At 50.6% G+C, this 26162-nt stretch overlaps 1 protein-coding gene across 1 annotated transcript in view; it reads left to right on the forward strand.

Annotated features, from left to right (window-relative positions):
* Positions 1-3594: 3594 nt before the first annotated feature.
* MCHR1 (melanin concentrating hormone receptor 1) overlaps positions 3595-26162 on the forward strand; it is a 165569-nt gene continuing 143001 nt past the window's right edge. The window contains exon 1 of the mRNA XM_078659195.1: positions 3595-3924. Within this exon, the coding sequence (XP_078515321.1) occupies positions 3921-3924 (4 nt within the window). The 5' untranslated portion in view covers positions 3595-3920. The remainder of the gene's footprint in view (positions 3925-26162) is intronic.

Here is a 26162-nt window from a genome sequence, read left to right on the forward strand (position 1 = left end):
CCAGAGCCGGAAAGGTACCCGGGAGTACCCTCTTCAGGAGCACAAAGGATGCTGAGGCCTAATATCCCCAGGAAGTCTGTGCGGTGGACCCTGGTGGTGCGACGGCGCCCCGCTATCCTACGGGCGGTTGGAAACCTGTACAACCGGGGGTCGCTTGAACGCTCCGCCCCTCGTAGGGGGGGGCGTGAGCAGTAGGGTGGACCAATGGTTCACTGGAAGTGGGAGGGGCTATCTCCTCACCACAACCGCTATGCAATGATTGGCTAAGGCCACGATGCAAATTGGCCCATCAGGTGGTAGGCCGCGAGGGGCGGCTTGCCTTTGGATCGCCTGTAAGATAACCCACCATGTTGGCATGTGTATATGCTAATAAACCTGCAGCTACTTTTCTCCAACAAAAAATTGTCTTGTCTGCTTATTTATGTGACATGCATGTTGCTGCTAGAGGGCTGGTGAGTGGGCCGATATTGGCACTATGCAGGCCGACCGACACGTCCCCGCAGGGGACACTAGTAAGAGGGCGGCCACCGTAGTGCCACAAGATGGCACACCGGGCAGCCCAGTGCTCGGGACCCTGGGAGGGTCCCCTCGTCACTTCCGGCCGGGAGGGGGGCGGGGGAGAAGTATATATTCCTCCCCCGCCCTCCTGGCGGCCTCTTTGTATGCTGTCCCCTCACCCTGACGCCGTTTCCCTCCCTACCGCATACCCGGCGTTCTCAGGGGTGGGGGGGATATGTCTTCTAATCTTTCTTATTTGTGTTGCAGGAGGAGTTACAGGGTGATCCAGAGCCGGAAAGGTACCCGGGAGTACCCTCTTCAGGAGCACAAAGGATGCTGAGGCCTAATATCCCCAGGAAGTCTGTGCGGTGGACCCTGGGGGTGCGACGGCGCCCCGCTATCCTACGGGTGGTTGGAAACCTGTACAACCGGGGGTCGCTTGAACGCTCCGCCCCTCGTAGGGGGGGGGGCGTGAGCAGTAGGGTGGACCAATGGTTCACCGGAAGTGGGGGGGGCTATCTCCTCACCACAACCGCTATGCAACGATTGGCTAAGGCCACGATGCAAATTGGCCCATCAGGTGGTAGGCCGCGAGGGGCGGCTTGCCTTTGGATCGCCTGTAAGATAACCCACCATGTTGGCATGTGTATATGCTAATAAACCTGCAGCTACTTTTCTCCAACAAAAAATTGTCTTGTCTGCTTATTTATGTGACATGCATGTTGCTGCTAGAGGGCTGGTGAGTGGGCCGATATTGGCACTATTGTTTCCGATCCGGAGGACAGGCCGGTCAAGGGAGTGTGCTGGAGCCTGTGATTTGAGCGGTTCCCGGGAGATACAGGCAGAGTGAGGCTGCTTCTCTTTGCAGCTGTCCAGCTCTCTGCAGGACTAATGGGCCCATTTTCTGTCCTCGAACACAGACTTGAGCCTTAAAAAAACGGAGTAAAGTCAAGACAACACACTCAGAGAGAAGAAAAGTGCAGGACGAGCTGGGTGAGTCCGCCCCCTCCCCATCTCCACTCACAGAGCTACCGGTGGCCTGTGTGCTGACCTCATTATACCCCCTTCAGTTGGTAGATATGATTATTTTTTTATCAGAATGCCTATTTGTTTAACATTAACCCCCTTCCCCTTGCAGGCTCGGGCCTCCTGCATTTTCAAGCACGGGCTACTGTGGAGCTTCTCCTATTAGGGATCAAATTTAACGGTGTTGTTTCTTCCGCTATTCAAAAGGTGGTGCTGCTGTGGATTGTGTTTTTGGAGGGGGCGAATGTGGGCCTGCGAGTGTCACTATTTTATTACTGTGTCTAGGCCTGCAGAAACCTGATAATTAACACTATTTCACACTTCCTAGAGAGGAGAGATCACACTGCCAGTGATTCTCTGTCCATTTCGACCAGAGTCAGACTGGGACAGACATTAGATGTCTGTCCCAATCTGACTGGTCGAAATGGACAGAGAATCACTGGCAGTGTGATCTCTCCTCTCTGGGAAGTGTAAAATAGTGTTAATTATCCAGTAATAACAGACAAATCAACAGTGAAAACCGGCACAGCAGACCACAAAACAGGCAACAAACAGACAAAAAACAGCATACAAACTGACCTGGTTGACCAGGCCTTCAGCACTGCCTAACTGCCCCTGTAGGCCAGTCCGACCTTGGATCAAACACATATTTTAATTCCTGCATGCTTCTGCAGCCCGTGACTCTCCTTCCCAGCCTGGACAAAGAACACACAGATCAAGCAAAATACATAAGAAAAGCATTCTTTACATTAATCTCATTCAATTTTCGATTGATTTATACAATCACAAAATGTTGTCCTTTTTGGTACAGTGGTGGATAGTATTCTACTGCTCCAATGTCCCATCTGCGACTCAGACCACTAGAGTATGCACATTGCAAGTCTGACGCAGGTAAAATTTGGAGCCTTTCGAGCTCTTTGACAGAGTGGGCATGGTTGAGAGGGGCAAGTGCAGAGGCCATTTTTGCCTCTTTACTACTTCATTTTGCTCCCGAGAAAGTGTCACTCATAGTCATTGAATGTCACTCATAATTACACTGAAATTATAAAAATGTCACACATAAGCAATCTGAAACCTTGGCAGCTATGTGTTGGGGCAGAGGAGCAGTGCATGCTGCAGGGGACCCCGCTCCTCAGACTGCACGCTCCTCTTCTGACAGACCAGGCCTCCTGAGCCCAAGGGGGCTCCGGCCTCTTGCCCGCTATCGCACCGCTTCGGGCACTCCCCTCAATGTGCCCCTGAGTGCTGAGACCGTGGCCCGCCCTGCAGGGATCTGCACCATGCGGAAGCTGCCCTTCCAGGAGTCAACAAAGGGCTTGGACGCTGCTTTCATCGGGGTACCCCATGACACCGGCACCTCTAACCGCCCGGGAGCCAGGTAACATCGAGCAGGGGTGCGGGGGCCTTGCTCCACTTAACTGATGGGACATGTCTCAAGTATGGGATGTCATTTCACTTTATTGCACATCTAATTCTTCCAAGCATGCAATTTGGCAAGCAGTGACTGTCGCATGACAAATTCGAATTGGAAGCCAATACTTGAAGTAAGATGCTAGTGGGAAACTTTATGGGTTTCCAATTCTGAAAGCAGAAAGACAGGCAGCCAAAGGGATTTCTACGAAAGCGAATGAAGGGCATGACTCACCAGAGCGACATCAAAGGGCAATAAACGTGGACCTGGCTAAATGAGAATACTTTTGAGTATACGCCTGAGACTCCAATAAAGAATGAAGCATTGGCAAAAACCAATACATTCCGCCTATATGAGAGCTATTGGCTTTGGCAATGTGTTTTAGTCATGTAGCCATGTTGTACACCAGTTTGGCTGCTGTTCAGCCAGGGGCGTAACACACGTCCCCACAGGACCCCCCCCGCGTGGTCCTGGCACAGCCACCAACCACTTAGCACTCCACACATCCGAACCTTCTCGGATGCTGGGAGTTACGTAACTTACGTTACGCTCGCCGTAGTTGCAAGCGCGGCCGCCTCATCATAAATTAAATGGTGCGCAACCTTCACCCTTAGGGTGGAGCATACTACGGTTAGGCTCAGCTGGATCAAAGTCTGGTAACGTTCTGCCCCTGGCTGGTGACTGCCACTTTCCTCTCCCGGCTCCGGGCGCCCCTGGCATACCTACGCTCTAGGAATCCCGCTTCAACTTTTCTTCCCCAGGCCGGCCTGCCTCATCAGCTTTTCACGACTGGCGCTGCCCGCCGCCCCTCACCCTCCCTCCGCTTAAAGCCTTGGTATTTGCAAACTTTGTAGCAGAAGGCACGCAACCAGGAAGCGGCCCGCAGAAGGAAGATACCTCTTTGCACTGCCGGAGCTGCTTTCGCGGTCGGGCGTAAACAGAGAAGATTGTTTGTGGAGCTCACTGGGTTGTGAATTCCAACATCATGGGTAAGGACTGTCCATTATCAATATAAATGGAAATATTGAACGATTATGCAGCGTATCACGCAAACCGTGTCATGTTGCTTCAATATTAGGTGGCAATGTTACCCATCACATCCACTCCGAAGGTTAAAGAGTTGAGTTGGTCCTGCAAGAGTTCGAACAAAACCTGCATCTTAAACGTTACAACCCAGTGTTTGCTAAAGGCGCACGCATAACCACCGAGGCGCAGGTTCGGGCAGGGGGTTGTTATCCCCCCAATAAATGTGTTTTATATTAAATATTTGGGTACAGGTACTTTCAGTTGGGTATGGTGAGGTGTCTGTCGAATTTAATCTGGGATTTTTTACTATGGCATACAGACAAAAACATACACGCACACTCTCTCTCTCTCTCCTCTCTGTTTTGAAGTTCTTAAAAATTGTTTTACTTTACATCATATTGTTCTTTGAGTATCCCTAACAATCTGCACTGCTCTCCTTTTCCACTGCCCCGAGGGGCGTATACCATGCCCCTGCAGCACCCGCGCTCCAGGGGCACCCTCCGCGGCCGAGGCGCAGCCAGCAAACACTTAGCACTCCACACATCCGAATCTTCTTGGATGCTGGTAGTTACATAACTTACGTTACGCTCGCCGTAGGTGGGCCGGGCCACTGGGGGGGCCCCCTCATTGTGCTTTGCAGGGGGGCCCCCCTCAAGTTTCGTTACGCCACTGCCCCGCCTCCCTCCGTTGGAGAGACATATGTCTGTGATTATTTATGCTCTTTGAGAGATGTCCGTCTAATATTGTTTATCCTGTTTTGAGAGAGGCCGGATGTCTGTGTGAGATTATTGGTCGATTTTCAGAGATGTCTGCATATGATAGCTGAACCTCTTGGAAAAACAAAACGCCCATTCAGAGGCATCATCTGTTGATTTTATTACACCGGCTTTAATTAATCAAGTGTGTCTTATTTTCCGTAGATCACCTGCTTCGTGGCATCCAAGTCACTCCTTCAAGGTTGTAACAAAGAGTAAAATAAACATCTAATAACACATTTACAATGACCCCAGTAGTGTGACATGTACTCTAATGAGTCTGTATCTTCCATGTGTACGAAGACTAGTTCTATCCTTTTTAGGTCTCGCCCTGGCGAAAGCGTGCAAAGCGCATTCTCGCCGCGAGACCTATAGTCGTCACCTCAGCTTACAAGGAGGCAAGAGGAGACAAGAGATGTGCACGCGCAGCCTGCCGTAATCGGATCAGTCGCGCGCGCGTTCACCATCTCCTGTCTCCTTTAGCCTTCAACACACACACAGGCACACCTCCCCCTGCTTTCGCACACGCGCACACACAGACACACGCGCACACACAGACACACGCGCACACACACGCACACAGACACGGGCACCCCCCCCCCCCACACTCCCCGGGCTCTTTCCGCGTGTCCCTCTCTCCCTCGGCAGTGGGTCAGTCTCGTTTCTCCTTGATTTCGGCAGCTTCTGCTCCACGGCTCCAAGACTGGTCCCCGAGGCCGGACGCAGCTCTTTCTTCTTTAAATTCAGCGCCAGGGCTTCGGAGCGCACTGCAATGCCGTGGACACACTGCTCCCTTTGCCTGGATTTCAGCCCCGCATGCTCGCCGGTGCCGCCAATGCACCACACACACATGCAGCTTCTAATCTAGTCGGCGATCAGTGCCTCCTAAGAGCCCATCCTGTGCTGATGCCGCTCTGAGCGCGTGCTTGTGAGTAGCGTCTCGGGCAGGCGTGCTCTCGGTTATGTTTACAGACGTGTTGGTTAGAGGCGTCTCATGCTCCAAGCCTGTGCAATAGAATGACAGAGGGAACATTGCTTACACTTGTTTTAATGTAGGCGCTACATCTTGAAAGTGTTGATCGGGGACACTAAATGGTAGCTGACTTTTCTTTAAGAGATGCCATCCATTACTAATGTGCTGTACATGAGGCGCTGGCACCATCTGGTGTGACGGAGGAGGTGCATATATCCTGTGCATCCCGTCGTGCGCACACAATGGGGCTGATACTTGTGATCGGTGGGGTGGTGCGTGACATCTGCACGCTGTGAGCGCCAGCTGTGATTTTTAGGAAAAATGCGATAACGGGATTTGAATAAAAACAGTGTTTGAGCAAGAAGCGGGGGACGTTTTACAGCAGACGAGCAATCCACATCTCCCAGACATTAAACACAATGAGAAGCACAAGCGTTCTCCGTGCGCAAGGGCGTGAGTGTGCACACACCGATCACTAGTGGGTCAGGTCAGTCGCAGCGCAGTCTGACTTGGGAAGACAAATTCAAATGTAACTTAAAGCATGATTCCTTTATTTCAAGATCACACCTGTTCGTGTTACCGTGTGCTGCTTTTTGAAAAGCACAGAGCGGTTCTTGGTTTACAGTTCATGTCGTTGTAATGGAGAACGTGGAAACAGAAACTTAATTTGATGGTTATTGGTTTATTTATTTTTGACTTCAAATCGGAGGGGGACCCCACATCAATTTAGGCAGGTCGATGGGGAAAGTAACAATCAAACACTGGAAGGGGACCTGCCCGCAATATTTTTTGTCAATGGCCTAGGAGAGGTCCTTAGTATTATAAAAATTGTCCTGAACCCGTGCAACTCATATAACAAGTTAGATTTTATCAAAATATATTTTTTATTTTTATGAATTCATTATCACAGTATATAAATATAAATGGTTATACATCCGAATAAATAAACATATTCACAACAATTAATTGGTGGTTCTTACTTCATACTGACATACCCTTCACATTCTTACAAAACACATTCACACATCATGCATCCTACAACACTAGGCGGAGATGATTTTTAGGTGACAAGGGGACCGATGATCAAATGTCCGGGTTGGTTCAGAAGGTTCCTGAATAGGAACAGACGCCAACGCGCGTTTCGGTGTATGGCCCCGTCCGGGGCAACACCTTCATCAGGGCAAAGTGGGGTACAGAAGAAGGAACCACACATGTACAGAAGATCTGTATGGGAAAACATATTAAAAACATATATTTTAGAACACATACTTGCATGGGTTCAAGGTACAATGAGGCAAAGATATATAGATACTCATACACATAGCGACTCGCAGTTTGTACTGTCCAGACTAAGCCCAGAGACAACATTTATGTAATAAAGAAAACACACCAATATATAAACACTTTCAGAAAGAGGGAAGAAAAGAAGAACTTTAAAACCTAGAAGGAAATATTAACGGAGGACATCTTCTTTGGCCTAATATAATGTTAGTGCTGACTGACAATTTACCTGCTGGTAGCAAAAGGAGCTGGCGTACGGTTAGCCACAGTAGCAGGCAATTTGCTTTATGCCTGAAAAGGATCCAGTGCCGTAGATGAAAGGCAGGGATAGAGGGAGCCACCTCCCCAATTTATATGTGGCGGAGTGCGCCCCGAGGGGGGTGACGCAAGGATAAGTACGAATGAGGGTCCCTAGGGTGAAACAAACGGCCACATCAGTATGCTGGTCTTGCCCAAAATTGGTTTTTAGCCTAAATGTGAAATGATGGAGTACAGTGTCACAGTTTATAGACGCATACCTTCACGTCGAGGGAGCGATACCATGGAGGACAGTTGGAGGGTGCTGACTTTGTCTGCTGCCCGTATGGAATAAATATATCTGAAACATGGGAAATGGGGGTTCAGTTAAACGCTAACTGTTAGTATCTTCCTGGCTCCAAGAAAGACACGCGTTATAACAACATCAGAAAATGTTTCAGGGGTACCTTTTCTTGGTTAGGGCGAAAATCACAGTTTGGTTCTGGTCAGAGCTGGGGCCGCCGGCTGGGAGTGTAGATGGGACTTATCTGCAACAAAGGGAACAGGGGGGATAAGTGAAGATTAGGCTGCATCGAACATCGACGGAAGGAACAAGTCAAAATAGATGCTAGCCTACCACTGAGGATGTCTTGGGCGGGTTCGTCCGAGCTGCCGTCAGGTAGGTTTCTAGTTAGGTTTGATACCCTCTGGATGCAGCCTGGGGGGTGAAGAACGAATATTATCAAAATGCGGGACTGCAGAGAAGGCGGTTACGGGTTATAGCTGAGACTACTCAGCTAGATCGGCAGTCTTACCTGGCGCATAGGCAGGGAGCAGTCTCCAGTCGGCGGTCCGGGTCGCTCACACGGAGATGGGCAGGGCGTATGGCATTGAAGGGAGACTATATATGCTGAGAAAGGGAGCCGGTATCGGGTTCAGGTGAAGGAACGCGGGAGAATCCTGGCGTTATATTTATTTTATTTATTTTTGACGCCATTAATCTGGTTCCGCTTCTTTCATTTTCTGGGAGACACGGCTGGAGGCAATATATATATTATGTGTCCTCCGTCACTTGTCCGTCGGTTTATTTCGATTTTTGGAAATGGTTTGCAATCCCCCGGGTTGCAGTCGCAATGTAGGCTAGATGCACGGCTGCTATTAGTTGTGGATACTACAGAAAAAAAACACAATTGTTTCATGTCTGGGACGTGTGTGCACTGTGGGCTGCTGTGTATATACTCGTGTTGGGTGGTGCGTGAGTTTGCGTCTGCGTGTGGGATGTGTAAGCCTGTGTGGGAGAACAGTGTATCGGGTGGTTTCCCTCGTGGCGTGCAATGTTCAGGCACCAAACATGCTCTTTATATGGCAGCGTGATTTATCAACATTGTCCACGGGACCTGGCCCACCCGGGGCTTAAGGAAAACGAGGTCCTTGTGGGCCCCAAATCGGTACGCCATAAAGGAGGAATGCAAAACATTCTCGACTGACATCAGGGCATCATTCCTCCTCCTCCCAGCGCTCAGAAGAGTCTAGAAACCTCAGGCGCTCCCATTCCAGGCAGATAAGGGAAGTAACATGCCCAAGCAGCGGAGCCAGGATTCCCTGCATAAACATGGCTATAAATAATACTTAGAAGCACTCACAGCGCTTTGAAACTGTGCAACTAGTAGAAAGCACGTTTTTTACAACAGTAAGTAGGATATGAATTATATGCTACATAATTACACTGCGCTCAACGCAACATACAATCCAAATACCACTCAGTGCCACATAATTACACACCACATAATTACACTCTACTGAATGCAACACACACTCCACACAATACCACTCAGTGCCACATAAGTATATGCTACATAATTGCAATGCAACATACACTCCAAACAATACCACTCAGTGCCACATAATTACATGCCACATAATTACATGCCACACAATTACACTCTACAGAATACACGATACACTCCTCATAATACCACTCAGTGCCACATAATTATATGCTACATAATTACACTGCGCTCAACGCAACATACACTACACACTCAGTGCCACATAATTACACACCACATAATTACACTGCACTCAATGCAACATACAAGCCAAATACCACTCAGTGCCACATAATTACACGCCACATAATTACACTATCTATCTATCTATCTATCTGTCTATCTATCTATCGCCCTCTATCTATCTGTCTATCTATCGCCCTCACTCTATCTATCTATCTATCGCCCTCACTCTATCATCGCCCTCACTCTATCTACCTATCTATCTATCACCCTCACTCTATCTATCGCCCTCACTCTATCACCCCTCACTCTATCACTCTATCTATCGCCCTCACTCTAGCTATCGCCCTCACTCTATCTATCGCCCTCACTCTATCCATTGCCCTCACTCTATCTATCACCCTCACTCTATCTATCGCCCTCTTTCTATCTATCGCCCTCTTTCAATCTATCTATTGCCCTCACTCTATCTGTCTATCTATCGCACTCACGCTATCTATCGGCATCACTCTATCTATCTATCTATCTATCTATCTATCAATCTATCGCCCTCACTCTATCTGTCTATCTATCTATCGCCCTCACTCTATCTATCTATTGCCCTCACTCTATCTATCTATCTATCTATCTATCTATCTATCTATCGCCCTCACTCTATTGCCCTCCCTCTATTGCCCTCCCTCTATCTATCTATCGCCCTCACTCTATCTATCTATCACACTCACTCTGTCTATCTATCTATCGCATCACCACAGCATCACTCAGCACCACCACAGCATCACTCGGGGGCACCACAACATCACTATGCGCTACCACAGCATCACTGAACGCCACATCGTCACTCGTCGCCCCACATCACTCAGCACCACCACAGCATCAATCTATGCAACCATTCAACAACAACTGGTTCAAATATGTTCTCTCAATGTTTCAAGCTTTATTACAAATGTCACCATTTTTTTTAATATTTCACTTGTTCTTGTATTTTCGTCACAATAAAATACACTGAATATAATCTTCACAAAAATTATTTACAAAAGTTTAAGCTATTGCCATTATAAATTACAATAACTTTTATTTAAGTATTAATTATTAAAAAAATGAAAAACCATTGTTATTTGTAATATCAATACATCTAAGTCACGTAAATACAACACATGTTGCATTACAAATGCTATAGGTGTCACATTTGCAACAGTTATATCTATTGGCATTGTAAATGACAAAGCTATTAATTTCGCTATTTTCAAAACCAACACATAAATAAAAAATGTGTCATTTACAATACCAAAAGCTCAAACTTCTTTCCTAATGTGAGACTGTTGGAAATGGGGGTTGCCCAAGTCTCAAAGGGGGTAGCATGGCATCAAGCGGGCAGGCCAAACTTCGAGGACATGTGAAGCACTCACGCAGTACCCTCAGTCAACACACCAGGCACACCACAAAAGAGGCAGGACACCAGTTTGAGTTGGAAAAAGATACGTCATTTAGTAGGGTTTCCAACCTGCAAGTCAAAAATGCATTAACAGTGTCATCACAACACGGCGCCAACTAGCACCAGAGCCAAGTATTTCAGAGGGGGAATTATTTACATAGGAACAAAAAGGGTTTGAGTCCATAGTCCATAGCTGTAAGGAAAAAGGATGGTTAATAAAACATTAGACCTGGGGCCAATCTGGCGGGGCCAACTCAGGCTCTCATCCTTAGGGGGTTGGCTGGAAATGTAAGATACAACATTATGCATAAATACACCTCATGTATCATAACGCCAATCCCCACCCCTGTAAAGGAAACTTCAGGGCATCACAGTAAATCCCAACATACAGGAACACCTGCAATAAATCAGATTAGGGATATCAAACATCAGTCGGAAGCATTAATATGCATTAGCATCAGTAACCTCCTATCACTCCAACACGACCCCTGTAAGGGAAACATCAGGGCATCATGGCACAGAATAGACAGGAGCACCTGTAACAATTCAGCAAGGCTTGCTCCTTAACAGGGGATGGGACTAGGAGCCTGGAACAACATGTCAGGCCAACCTCTGGGCTCACCTGCAATAAAGGGCACCACCCGGTCTACTCCATCATCCCTGTGGGTTTATCACAACAGCCCAAATGCATTTAACATTCGGCACACACCTGCAAAAGAAAAGTCACCTTCACCTGCCCGGTGGGCACAAAAGCCTTAACTATAAAACCACCTAGACAGTACATAACGGTAGTATCAATCATAAGCAGGGGCGCAGTAACCTAAGCACCCAGCATTGACATAAGGTGTGGCCGTGTCTCAGGGGGGGGCATCGATAATTCCTTGGGGGACCCTATGGGCTAGTTATCGGCCTCCTGCAACTGGCACAGTCTACTAGGGCCACTGACTCCGCTGGGGCCAACCGTTGCAGGTGCCCACTGCCAGACGGGGCACCTGGGAAATTAGTCTGATCCTTGGGGCGGGCACCGACCATAAGCCCCGACACACCCCCAACCCACGATGCGACTGAGTCCCCACTCACCGAAAGACCTGCGGTGGATGGTGGGGCTCCGGCTCCTCTGGAGTCTCACTAGATGCGGGGGAGGGGCCAGGCACCGATCCTGTGCCTCGACGCTCCCTCTCCCTCTGCAGCTACTCTGTGCGAGTCTTTACCTGGGCCCCTATTTGACACAGGGGGCCCGGGGTTTCCAAGCGGCCTCCATGCGGCACAATCGGGGCTCTCTTCAGCTCAGGAGAGCCCCACCAGCAGCAGCACTTCCTCTGTGGCGGCGGGGCTGGCACCGACAGTGTGCCCCGGCCCCGCCTCTTCCACCGGCCGCTCACGTGGGGCACAGACCGGCGGGGTGGGCTCTCGCTCCGGTCACTCCTGCTTCGGGGCTCCCCCTCGACATGGGGGCCCCGCACCGGCGCTTCACCCGGGTCCCCCTCCGACCTCACGGGGACCCGGGGCTTCGACTCCTCCTGTTCTCGGGCTGCCGGCCGGCAGCCAATCCCTACGCGGCGTTGGCGGGGGCGGGCCGATGACACGGCCGGGCGCCCCCGTCACGTGATGCAGGACACAGCGGCCTCAGGGCCTAGCGCGGCCCTCTTTCCACCTCGGCGGCCCCCTCCTGACACCGGGGGTCGCTGCAACGATGCGCTGCCCAGCAGGGGATGGTCTCCTCACGACGCCGGGTTGCGGCGGTGATTCCGGTGGCACAAGGGGTAGGCTCCCTTTTTATTAATTATTTATTTAGCGACAGCGCGATGACGCGAGGGTAGGCTCCTCCCAGTATGATTCTCCTCAGGAGAATAGCGCTATTTACAGCGCACTGCTCCTTGCCACAGTCTCCTCAGGAAACAGCGTTTTCCGCCACGCACTACTCCTCAGACCACAGCGCTATTCACAGCGCACTGCTCCTTGCGCCCACACGGCAGTTCTGGGGCAGATTAGCGCTTCCAGATTATAGCGCTTCCTAGGGGGAACACAGCAGGCCCTCAGAACGCGTTTTTCTTCCCACAGCGCTGTTTCTCCTCACAATCTTCTCAGCACTATGGCGCTATTCACAGCGCACTGCTTGTTCAGCAGTCCAGGGGCTGGTTGACTGAGGCAGATTAGTGAGGCACAGTTCCTCGGGGGCACTATCCTCCCCGGGCAGCTCCTCCCAGTCCAGCGCTTCCACAGGGGCCGCAACTTCCCAGTTCAACGCTTAAGGCAATGCAGCAGCAGCACTTCCAAAGGGGGCCACAGCTTCCTGGGGGCACCAACCTCCCCAAACAGCGTCTGACAGGCGCACCTCACGGAGGGGGCGAATAGTTCCACAGCCAGCCCCAGGGGCACACTCCTCACCTCCTGGGGGGTTCAAGCCCACAGCATTCCTCCTCATGTGGGCACCTCTTTCCTTCAGCGCTGGCGTAGTTCAAGGTCCCACAGCGTCAGTGTCCTGGGTAGGGGACCTCCCTTGTCAGGGGCCCATGGGGACAGTAGCAGGGGGGTTTATAGGGGTGCAGGGCCCAGCTCACAGGCCCATGTGGCGGTAGCACCTCACAGCAGGTCCCCTCTCTTCTTTGTCCCTGCGCTGACTGACTCTCTGGTGACACTTCTCCCTATTTATACCCTCCTCCCAGGCAGTGCCAGGACCTTCTAGAATGTTGGCACATCTAGCCTAAACTGGTTCTAGGGGAGGGGGTGAGCACCCTGGGTGCCAGGCTTTCCCTCCAAAAGCTAGGGGTAGCTGTGTAATATTATCTAGACCGCTGACCTATGTCAGTCCAGTGGCAAAACCCATGACCATGGCATCCATTTTAAAAGCAATACATTTCAGTCAGGTACATTTCCAAAATGCGGGTGCAGTTTTAAAATGAGGGATTTTACAAGTGCTCACATTACTTCAGGTAATTACATTTTTCACAAGATGTCTCACACCACTCATGGCCTATACAGGTTTAATCCCATGGGGGAGCAATTCAAATTAGGGGGTCAAAAGCGAAAAATTTTGGGGGGAAAAGGCCAAGTCCAACACGACTCCCCCCCAGCCAAAAGCCAGGGTAGACATATCAATGCCTTGATGGGCTTCCCTGCTTGGGGCGGAAAAAGGTGGACGCAGGCCTGCAACTACAGGAGCACCTGCAGTCTCTCCTCCACTCTGGAACCCAATGGTTCTCTTTCGCATCCCTCCTTTCACCAACATAACCACCCCACTGGTGTTCCCTAGTGGGATGTTTCTCCTTCCTAGAGTGGGAGGCTCTAGCCTCAGGCTTGTAATTCCCTTGGACCACTCTCTTCTCTCCAAACTGCCACTGGTCCACCCACCTGGGGTCTACACCCTCAGACTGACCAGCCCTTAGGGGCGAGGCTCTCCTCCCCCTACTTCTCCTCCTAGGGTTCCTCCATCTCCTACGCTGGGGGACACCCTCACACAACTCTCTCCCCAACCTGGAGCCAAAACCCACAGGCTGAACTGGTGACAGGGGCGAGTCCTCACTCTCCCTGCACCCCCTCCCAGAGCTCCGCACCCTCCTAACTGGAGTAGTACCCCTGGGAGTCACTTCCGGGGGGACTCTGGTTACAGAGGTCCCTCCCACCAGGGCAGGCAAACCCTGTCCCTGGCCACCCAACCCAGGATCTGCGCCCTGTGGCTGAGCTGGTGACAGAGAAGAGACCTTCCTCCCACTGCACCCCCTCCCAGAGTTCCGCACCCTCCCACTGGGAGTAGTACCCCTGGGAGTCAAAGTGGTAGGGACCTGAATTACAGGTACCCCACCTTCCAGGTCAGGCAACCCCTCAACCTGGAACCCCAGTCCAGGATCTAAACCCTGTGACTGGTCAGACCCCCGAACCACTAGAGCTCCAATTATTGATGCTCCGGGTCCTCCTGACATGAGGGGATCCCTTCCTCTGGATGACGCATCGGGACAGCCTAGTCTCCCAACCGGAGGTTCTCTTAAAGAACACTCCAGGCCCGGTGACCACAGCTGGGGCCTCTCGGGACACCTCCCCGTCTCACTCCCTTCAGGATCACTTCCCTCAGCCTTCCCAGACGCTCTGGCACTTACCCAGAGGTCTGCCTCCCGTGCAAGTTCCCTGGGGTCTGAGAACCCGCACCGCAACAGATGGTGACGCAGTCTTGGGAAACAACTCCTCAGCATGTGCTCCCGGATAACGGCATGGCACAGCCCTTCCCAATCCTCCACTGCTCTCCTCACCACCCAATCCTCCAGTACAGTCCAACACTCCTCCTCAAACTCTCCCCAGGACTGATGGAACAGCTTTCCCCTGCCCCTAAACACTAACCCGTCCTCCTCTTCCGGGGAATCAGGCACAGTCTCCTGGGCTTCGGGAGTGGGACTCCTTGCACTGGACCTACACTCGCTGCCACCACTGGATCCCACCCTCTTCGGTGAATCCAGACTCCTAAAACCACTCTCAGGGGACAACCTACCCACCTGAGCTGATTTCTCTCTGGCGAAGGCCCTCTCCGCCTCCGCCATCCTCTCCAGCGCTAGGACTTTTTCAGTCTCTAGTCGCTGCTCTTCTACCCTCAGCTGCGCTAAGCCCTCGGCATGCCTGAGCTTTGCCAGCGCCAGCTGATACTCCCTTTCTTCCCTCCTATCTACCCACTCTTCTGGGGACAGGGAAAGGGATGGGGCAGTGCCCCCGGGACTGGACCCAGTGCGAGACTCCCTATCTTCGGTGTCCTCCACAGCTACTGGCGTCTCTGCCCTGCTAGACTCTTCCTCCCCCTCATCGGAGCAATTACCTCCCAGGGTTCTGGATGGGGAGCCCTCTCTCTGGTCTCTAACCCACTGACCCTTCAAAACTTCAGGGGGGTAGTCAGACAAGTCCCCATTAATCTCTAAGGGCTCTCCCCTCTTGAGGGCCTCATAGAGAAACAAATTCCTCCTAATGTTCCCTACTGGGGGTATCCCTCTCTCCAGGAGGAAGTCTATCACCTCCTGTTCGGTGTACTCCATCAGTTCCACTTCCTGGTAAATCAACCCCATCGTGGCGAGGTACACCCGGGACACACCCTCCCAGTGGAGCAAGGGGACAATTCAGAATACTCTTCAGGAGGAAGCAATCAAAAACAATATTCAAACAATCAGCAATAATCCCCACCACAAGGCTCTACTTGTGGTGTAACCTGTGGCCGCTGTGGTACTGCGCAAACACAAGTCCTATCCCACCGCTCTGCCACCAAATGTTGGAAATGGGGGTTGCCCAAGTCTCAAAGGGGGTAGCATGGCATCAAGCGGGCAGGCCAAACTTCGAGGACATGTGAAGCACTCACGCAGTACCCTCAGTCAACACACCAGGCACACCACAAAAGAGGCAGGACACCAGTTTGAGTTGGAAAAAGATACGTCATTTAGTAGGGTTTCCAACCTGCAAGTCAAAAATGCATTAACAGTGTCATCACAACACGGCGCCAACTAGCACCAGAGCCAAGTATTTCAGAGGGGGAATTATTTACATAGGAACAAAAAGGGTTTGAGTCCATAGTCCATAGCTGTAAGGAAAAAGTATGGTTAATAAAACATTAGACCTGGGGCCAATCTGGCGGGGCCAACTCAGGCTCTCATCCTTAGGGGGTTGGCTGGAAATGTAAGATACAACATTATGCATAAATACACCTCATGTATCATAACGCCAATCCCCACCCCTGTAAAGGAAACTTCAGGGCATCACAGTAAATCCCAACATACAGGAACACCTGCAATAAATCAGATTAGGGATATCAAACATCAGTCGGAAGCATTAATATGCATTAGCATCAGTAACCTCCTATCACTCCAACACGACCCCTGTAAGGGAAACATCAGGGCATCATGGCACAGAATAGACAGGAGCACCTGTAACAATTCAGCAAGGCTTGCTCCTTAACAGGGGATGGGACTAGGGGCCTGGAACAACATGTCAGGCCAACCTCTGGGCTCACCTGCAATAAAGGGCACCACCCGGTCTACTCCATCATCCCTGTGGGTTTATCACAACAGCCTAAATGCATTTAACATTCGGCACACACCTGCAAAAGAAAAGTCACCTTCACCTGCCCGGTGGGCACAAAAGCCTTAACTATAAAACCACCTAGACAGTACATAACGGTAGTATCAATCATAAGCAGGGGCGCAGTAACCTAAGCACCCAGCATTGACATAAGGTGTGGCCGTGTCTCAGGGGGGGGCATCGATAATTCCTTGGGGGACCCTATGGGCTAGTTATCGGCCTCCTGCAACTGGCACAGTCTACTAGGGCCACTGACTCCGCTGGGGCCAACCGTTGCAGGTGCCCACTGCCAGACGGGGCACCTGGGAAATTAGTCTGATCCTTGGGGCGGGCACCGACCATAAGCCCCGACACACCCCCAACCCACGATGCGACTGAGTCCCCACTCACCGAAAGACCTGCGGTGGATGGTGGGGCTCCGGCTCCTCTGGAGTCTCACTAGATGCGGGGGAGGGGCCAGGCACCGATCCTGTGCCTCGACGCTCCCTCTACCTCTGCAGCTACTCTGTGCGAGTCTTTACCTGGGCCCCTATTTGACACAGGGGGCCCGGGGTTTCCAAGCGGCCTCCATGCGGCACAATCGGGGCTCTCTTCAGCTCAGGAGAGCCCCACCAGCAGCAGCACTTCCTCTGTGGTGGCGGGGCTGGCACCGACAGTGTGCCCCGGCCCCGCCTCTTCCACCGGCCGCTCACGTGGGGCACAGACCGGCGGGGTGGGCTCTCGCTCCGGTCACTCCTGCTTCGGGGCTCCCCCTCGACATGGGGGCCCCGCACCGGCGCTTCACCCGGGTCCCCCTCCGACCTCACGGGGACCCGGGGCTTCGACTCCTCCTGTTCTCGGGCTGCCGGCCGGCAGCCAATCCCTACGCGGCGTTGGCGGGGGCGGGCCGATGACACGGCCGGGCGCCCCCGTCATGTGATGCAGGACACAGCGGCCTCAGGGCCTAGCGCGGCCCTCTTTCCACCTCGGCGGCCCCCTCCTGACACTGGGGGTCGCTGCAACGATGCGCTGCCCAGCGGGGGATGGTCTCCTCACGACGCCGGGTTGCGGCGGTGATTCCGGTGGCACAAGGGGTAGGCTCCCTTTTTATTAATTATTTATTTAGCGACAGCGCGATGACGCGAGGGTAGGCTCCTCCCAGTATGATTCTCCTCAGGAGAATAGCGCTATTTACAGCGCACTGCTCCTTGCCACAGTCTCCTCAGGAAACAGCGTTTTCCGCCACGCACTACTCCTCAGACCACAGCGCTATTCACAGCGCACTGCTCCTTGCGCCCACACGGCAGTTCTGGGGCAGATTAGCGCTTCCAGATTATAGCGCTTCCTAGGGGGAACACAGCAGGCCCTCAGAACGCGTTTTTCTTCCCACAGCGCTGTTTCTCCTCACAATCTTCTCAGCACTATGGCGCTATTCACAGCGCACTGCTTGTTCAGCAGTCCAGGGGCTGGTTGACTGAGGCAGATTAGTGAGGCACAGTTCCTCGGGGGCACTATCCTCCCCAAGCAGCTCCTCCCAGTCCAGCGCTTCCACAGGGGCCGCAACTTCCCAGTTCAACGCTTAAGGCAATGCAGCAGCAGCACTTCCAAAGGGGGCCACAGCTTCCTGGGGGCACCAACCTCCCCAAACAGCGTCTGACAGGCGCACCTCACGGAGGGGGCGAATAGTTCCACAGCCAGCCCCAGGGGCACACTCCTCACCTCCTGGGGGGTTCAAGCCCACAGCATTCCTCCTCATGTGGGCACCTCTTTCCTTCAGCGCTGGCGTAGTTCAAGGTCCCACAGCGTCAGTGTCCTGGGTAGGGGCCCTCCCTTGTCAGGGGCCCATGGGGACAGTAGCAGGGGGGTTTATAGGGGTGCAGGGCCCAGCTCACAGGCCCATGTGGCGGTAGCACCTCACAGCAGGTCCCCTCTCTTCTTTTTCCCTGCGCTGACTGACTCTCTGGTGACACTTCTCCCTATTTATACCCTCCTCCCAGGCAGTGCCAGGACCTTCTAGAATGTTGGCACATCTAGCCTAAACTGGTTCTAGGGGAGGGGGTGAGCACCCTGGGTGCCAGGCTTTCCCTCCAAAAGCTAGGGGTAGCTGGGTAATATTATCTAGACCGCTGACCTATGTCAGTCCAGTGGCAAAACCCATGACCATGGCATCCATTTTAAAAGCAATACATTTCAGTCGGGTACATTTCCAAAATGGGGGTGCAGTTTTAAAATGAGGGATTTTACAAGTGCTCACATTACTTCAGGTAATTACATTTTTCACAAGATGTCTCACACCACTCATGGCCTATACAGGTTTAATCCCATGGGGGAGACATTCAAATTAGGGGGTCAAAAGCGAAAAAAATTTTGGGGAAAAGGCCAAGTCCAACAGAGACCTATTGCATTACAAATGCTTGTTTGGCTAGTGACCTTCAATGTGTGTCCTCCATAGTGAATCAAACTGTGGCCAGCACTGAACAGACTTCTGATCTATTTCATCACCTCATGAGTTCATAACAAAAGCTACTTTATTCTAGTTATTAAAATCTTTTATGATGGAACATTACAAAATCAGTGATTAATAACTATAATCCATAATGAGTTAATATGTAACTCATTCTTTAAAAATGAATAGTAAATTCCTATGCCAATTAAAAGGATAAGATCGTTTTTTCATTGCGGACTACTACATGATTCACAATGGCGGGCTTGGCGGGCTTGTGCACTTTTTCGACTTGCTAAAAGTTCATTTTTTAGTTGATAACTTATGTAACATGATTGTTCCTTTTAAACAAATAAATGTAATTAGGATCGTATTAACTAGGGAATGAATTAAGCTATGAAATAGACCAGGACTTTATTCTTTTGTGACCTCTATAATAATTCATTTTGGAAGACATATGTTTGGTTTAACTAGTCGAAAATTAAAACGTAATCTTTTTTTTTTTTTTACAAATAGTATATACAGCCTAATTATAGTGATTATAGATTATATATCATCGTTAATTGTCAATGTGTTTCTGATAGAGGCTTCTAACTGCAGATTCATCACCTTTTGAATATTTCCCTGCCTCATACTCGATCTTGAAACCTTTTTCAGCAGTACCTCTGCATGCAAGTAGGTGGCACTGTACGTCTCCGCTTTGACGCCGTTTTGGTCAGAAAATGACGTGTGGAGCCTATATAGGCACCACAGCTGTGCGCTGTCAATTCCTTTATTTTCGCATCAACAGACGCGAATCCGAAGCTACCTCTTGTGTCTTTGAAACACTTTATTTAAAAAAATATTTCTGTGTCCAAGGGCAATCTCACTTCCCACAACAACATGTTTTAAGCCCTGTAAAGACTCTTGCATACGAATGTCTATTTCAGATTCTCCTCAGATTTGCCTGTGGTATCTGTGGTCGAGCCACATCACATGTGGAGAAGTGTGGCTCACCAATTAGAGCGGCAGACCCTGAGGCAGAGGTCTGGCCCGGGACCAGGGTTCAATCCCCGTCGCGGCAGGGTCTTGGGCTCAATGTCCCCGGACCTGATAATTCTCGCCTCGGTGCCTACTCTACTCATGGGTTCCACTCTGCAACTCTGGGCAATAGCTTGCTTAATCTCCACACCAGCCCTAACAACACTAGGATGCCTGGCTTCACCAGGGGGGTGCCCAGGAGTGGACACGTCACAGGAACAGGCCAGGAAGGGTTCCACAGCGGTATTCGTACCCCTGGGTGATAGGCGCTATACAAGTGCAAATTACATTTACATTTACATCTCTAAGGCCTGCAATGATTTTGGCTCGATGAGCCAAAAGGCCACACAAGACTGCAAAGCGAAACTCTATGTAGCCAAGCACCTGAAGACTCCATGGCGAGACCTGTCCAAGTGCAAGTGTCGGTCCTGCTAGTCGTTCATGAGGTTGGTCGGCATCACACTTAGTCTTCGGGTAAGTCGAAGACAAAACTTTAAAAATCCAAACCGGACTCAGCCTTTTCCAGACATTCACCTAAGAAGGTGCAAGGGAGTCACCGTTTTTTTTTTTTTTTTTTTACAAAATCATTTTTATTGGCATTTTTTTATCAATTACATCACATCAGTATTGGTGACATTAAAACAAAAAAGATGTATTACATTCATTTTACACCTGAACATGAAATTGGATAGCATTGTGTGGCCCCCTGCACAGTCCCAACAATTGGTGATGTTGCTGTGGGGCGAGTGGTGAGGCAATATCGGCATTCATGCAAGGTAGTCTCTGTTTTGTACTGGGATGTGATGTGCACTCTCATTATTAGCCCTATGTGTTAGGGGCTGTTATGCACCAGTAATGACAGAAACTGGAACGCAATTGGGGAGGTAGAACTGGGACACACTGTGTCGTTGTTTGATGCGCTGGGTAGTTGGCCACCTGGTTATTGCATTATGGGATGGTGTCTAGCTAGGGATGCGCAGGTGGGGGGGGAGAGTTTGGAGGGGCGAGTATTAAGTATAGCATCAATGGCCAACTCACGGTTGTCAGCCGTGACCCAACAAGCTCCTATCCCCTCTAAGAATTACCCTGAGTTGCCGCAGGGCTTGAGTGCACCACCGGGGTACGGGTAGCCGGGGACTCCGGTGGCAACGATGTTTCCTGTACGAAGGAATGAAGTAGCATGGCCCATGACATAAATATAAGATGTTTACGGGGTCCTTTAACTTCTTCTGATCGGAGTACCTCTTCCTCTGCTGCACAACATTTCTTGACTGCTCCCACCCATGCCGCTAGAGGGTGACCCCCGGTGCCTTCCAGTGCATAGTTATGCACCGCATGGCCAGTAGAAGCACTAAGGACGCAAAGCGCATCTCCACTTTCATACTCTTGCGACGCTTGCAAATGACGGGAGCGCTGGCCTCTCCGGTGTGTAGGTCTGGAAGCCCCGTAACTGCTCGGAGGGCGGTATGAATTTTATCCCAATAGATTTGAAGCGTTGGACAATCCCAAAACATGTGTTGGAAAGAGGAGTTGGGCTCCGGGCATCTGGGACATGTGGAGGAACTGTCTGGGAAATACTGCTTTAGCTTTTCAGGGGTAAGGTATGCCCGGTGTAGAATGTGTAGTTGTATGTTTTTAAAACAATAGTTGCGGGACACTTTTTTGGGAAATTTCAAGGCGTGCGCCCATTCCTTATCATGAAGTGGCCTTTGGAATTCTATTTCCCATTTCTCCTGGAGGGGCGCAAGGGTGGGCGGCTTGAGGGTCCATGTGGCTTTGTATATCCAAGGTACTAGGTGGCGTCCTAGGCCCATTTGTAATAGTACATGGATTACTGGGTGTGTGGGTGGTTCTGTGTCTATCTTGTGCCACATTTTACGACCGTCTAACAGTAGTTGTGGGTGCAAAATTAATTGTCCTCTAGGGAGGTCGAATTTATCTATCAACGTCTCGAAGGTCTGCAGCTGTCCTTTGAGGTAAAGTGCACCCGCCTCCATCAGTGAGTGTCCTGTCCAAGTGTGGAGCATCCGCTCCGCAAGGGAGTCCCTGTGCTGCAATCTGGCTCCCAAAGTTGGTCGACCTCAGAGCTCATTCCACAATTTGTACGAACACAACCCTAGATTCCGGGCCCATCTCTGTCATGAAGGCAGATCGAAGAGTTCCGCAAGGGCATGCTCCGGCTCATCGAATCTTCACCGACTCCCTCGGGCGCACCTATGGACTGTAAGGAGTCAAGAGCCTCTCCACCTAGGATATTGTCAGCAGGTTCACCCGTTGCATAGTTGGACCCTCGAAATCTACCACTGGGTGCCCCCAACTCCTGTACCTCCAGTGCCATGCTCCACAACCTTTCCTGGAGCCCTGATGGTAATGGTGACTCCATTGACACCAGAGTACAGGTGCCCATTGTACTCTCCAAGTTAGTGCCGCTACATCCTCAGAGGCCGCTTTCAATTTCTGTCAAATTGTCACCCCTTCTCATCCCTCTCCCTGCTTGACTTCATAAGAACACATATGTTGCATTACTTATTTGGTATGGATTTGGTGATTATGATACGAGTGATGAGCTAGGGCAACCATACCACAAAGAGAATCTGTACAATGGCCTTCAAGAAGCCAATGGCCTAGACACTACCCCTGAACCAGGACTCCTCACACATGTGTGTGGTTGTGGAACCTCACTGGGTAATAAACTCGCTAACCACTTTAGGACCCTTAAGTTTTGTCTGTCAAACCCTCAGCTCAGCCCTGAGTAGCTGTGGCTTTGAGCAGCAAGGCTTACCCAGAGGAACAAGTGTGAAGCATTTAAACAGCACCAAAACAATTGAAGAAGAAATAGACACAACCCTCGAGATATCCGACACTTATTTATAAAAGTAGTCCATATTTTTATAAGAATTTAGACATTCGAACAAAAAAAGTTCCATCAGAGGATTATAGAGATATAGATTTTACAAGCACTAATAGATCAAAATAATTTTACTCAACCGCAAACAATCCTTGGCAAAGTCAACTAATTGCCCACTTAGAAACCATTTCAAGGAAAAGTTAGGTAAGTGTCCAGGCGGTCGGTTCAAAGTACTTGGGGTAACCAACTCCGACAGGGAGCTAGTCAGGGGGACCAGCAAGATCCTCAAGAACAGTTATCTTCATGGAAGAAGCAGTCCTCCAGCAGTTTCAGGCACTTTATCCACGTTGCAATGGGTTCCTATAGAGTGGCCTTGATGCAAGGGATGAAGAATGCTAAAGATGCTCCAAGGATGCTGTGGATGTGACACAGTTGACTGGGTCTTCCTGCAGGGATTCCTCGGTCCATGAAGATATATTACCAGTCGCTTTGTTTTTGTGGTCACAGGCCTATCCTTCCTGGGTCAATAACTCGCCTTCTGAGGGTCCCAGCAGCTCTCCGACTGCACTCCTAGGATCAGCGACCTTGGGTGTAACTCTGACAGTCAGATCGTGGTCCTCTGTGCTGCATGGCAGTGGTGGTAGCGATGTGAAGACTTTGGGCTACCAACTTGCCCCAGCAGGCTTCTTCAACTATTGTGTCCCTGTGCTGCAAACAGGAGGCCAGTCAGATGGCCCTTGGAGTTCTCAAAGATTGACTGGGCTCTGGAGACAGTTTCTCTCTGAGTAGGACATGGTAGGCATAGTCCCTCTCTTCGCTAGCTACCAGGGGTAGCAGGCACAGTCCTAGTTGGTACAACCTCTCTTTGCTGGTTCCTCAGTGCAGAAGGGCAGTCCTTCTTCCAAGTCGGTCGAGATCGGAGTTCTGTGTGCCTGGGATGCCCTATTTATCTTCAGAATAGTCCCTCAGGGTAGGATGCAGCTGGTAGGCAATGGGCTATCAAGTTTCCTCCCTCCTGATGACCACTTCCTGGGAAATGTGGCATCTAGCTATACCAGGATGCATTCCGCCAACTCCCAACATAATGGCGAGACCTCTCTCTCGACACTCAGGGCCCCCTAGCCCACTCTCAGAGGTGTGGCTACCAAGGGGCTACATGCTCCTGGAAATAACAGTTGGATAACTGGCTTTTCCTCTTCTGTTCCCAGTGGCAGGCTGTCTGCCTAAACAATATAGTGCCCCTCTCCTAAGTGTTACCCTTTTGCCCTTCAAAGGCAGCTTCTCCCATGAAGCTAGCCTTTTGGGCTAAAACCCATGTGGCTGCCTGCAGGAGGGAGGTAACATCTCTCTCCCATGCAGGCCCCTATTGTGTCCTTTCCTGGGGGTCATTAGCACTTCTCCCCCGGAGGACATAAAGCTGTCTGCAGGATAAGCCTCTTGTGCATCAGTAAACGTGCACTGGAAACCGTGGGCAAATAAAGTGGCAACTTCTAACGTTGCCCTTTGCCCACCAGTGACATTAAATTCGATTCAACCCATAAATCGGATGCAATGCACGGATTCTTTTGATACCAAACAGTACCAGCCCTAATAGTTCCATTCAGAAGTGAGCAGAGCTGGGGTGCCGACCTGTAACTCTGTACTTGCCAATGGGGCTACTTGCCTTTCCACATTAAAAGCCAATTTAATGGTTTTTACTTTTGGAACATGTAAAAGTACATGTTCCACTTTTTAACATACAGCACCCAGCGGGAAACATCCTTTACAACGCAACTGTTACAACGAAGTACCTTTACGACGCAACCATTACAAAGCAACTTTTACAACGAATTGCGCTGGGGGGGCGCTCTAGGATAGGGAATAGTTTTAATTTACTATCCAACACCTTCCCTACTATCCACGGGGACTGGAGTTGGAATAGTAAATTAAACTATTCACTATCCAGCGCCACCCAACGCAAGTCGTTGTAACGACTTGCGTTGTAAAACTTGCGTCGTAAAGGCATGCATTGTAACGTCATACATCCCACCCAGCGTACCGGCTCGTTAGACCTAACTTAGCGGTGAGTAACATATGTTGAAAAGGAAGGTTTGGGCTTTGCCATTACTTTAAAAGGCAAAGTCGAGTTAGCAGTTGTAAACTGCCCTTCCAGTCTGCAGTGGCAGACTGGAAGCTATGTTTCGCTTTCTCTTACTTAAGGTGGCACAATAAGTGCTGCAGTCCCGGGGGACACTCTAGCTTATAAGCGCTGGGTACCAGCGGCGGCCGGCATAGGTAGGTGCGGTAAGGCAGGACGCTGCAGGGGGAGGGAAGCCGACAGACAAATGAATGCATATTCTTTATTTATTTAATTATACCTATTCCGTTGGCTGTCAACTTTCCCCCTTTCCCACCCCACCCTACCGTGTACATCTGTGCTGACCGCCGCTGCCGGGTACCACTGGGATCATATACTAAGGACTTTCAAGTAAGTTAGGCTATGCCAATTGGGGACAAGTCAATTAAACATGCACCATTTTAAGGGTCAGAGCACGTGCACTGTCTTGTATAGCAGAGCTCAGGGCATTCCGGAGCCATTACACCAGTACTTAGTAGTCAAAATGAGGGCAAAAAAGTCAGGGTAAACCTGGAAAAAGCCTGTTTCCTTGCACTCTCACCCCCAGCCCCTGTCATGCATCTTATGTCATGGTCATGTGCAAGGCAGCCGAAGTTCTAAATATCCAGCTCTCCATCTTAGAAGTCAAACCAATGTCTTGACGGAAGTGCTCCAACCTGGGCATACATCTACCGAGTCCTTCCTCCCCTTTACTGAGGCACTCTTGGGGGCCTGGGACAAACATTGCTCTGGCCCCCTATTCAATCACCAAATTGCGAGACGCCATCGCCCTGCTCCGGCCACCATGCATTTTTGTCTTGGCAGCATTCCTCTGAAAACCTGGTGTTACAGCAGTCTACCAGTTGGACGAACCAGAATACTTTTCTGACTACTCCCCATGATAGGAGTCCAACTGTGTAGAAACCTTTGAGAAACCTTTCTTCCACCAGCGTGGCCGTAAGGTACGTGATGGCAGTTGCAAGGTATGCCGCTATTACCAGTCTCTTTGGGATTTGGTGGCTCAAGTCTTCCCAGGTGTCCTAGAAGATGTTCAACATGCCCTAACCCAAGCTATACA

Source organism: Lissotriton helveticus, chromosome 1_1, assembly GCF_964261635.1.
Source record: "Lissotriton helveticus chromosome 1_1, aLisHel1.1, whole genome shotgun sequence".
NCBI lineage: Eukaryota > Metazoa > Chordata > Amphibia > Caudata > Salamandridae > Lissotriton > Lissotriton helveticus.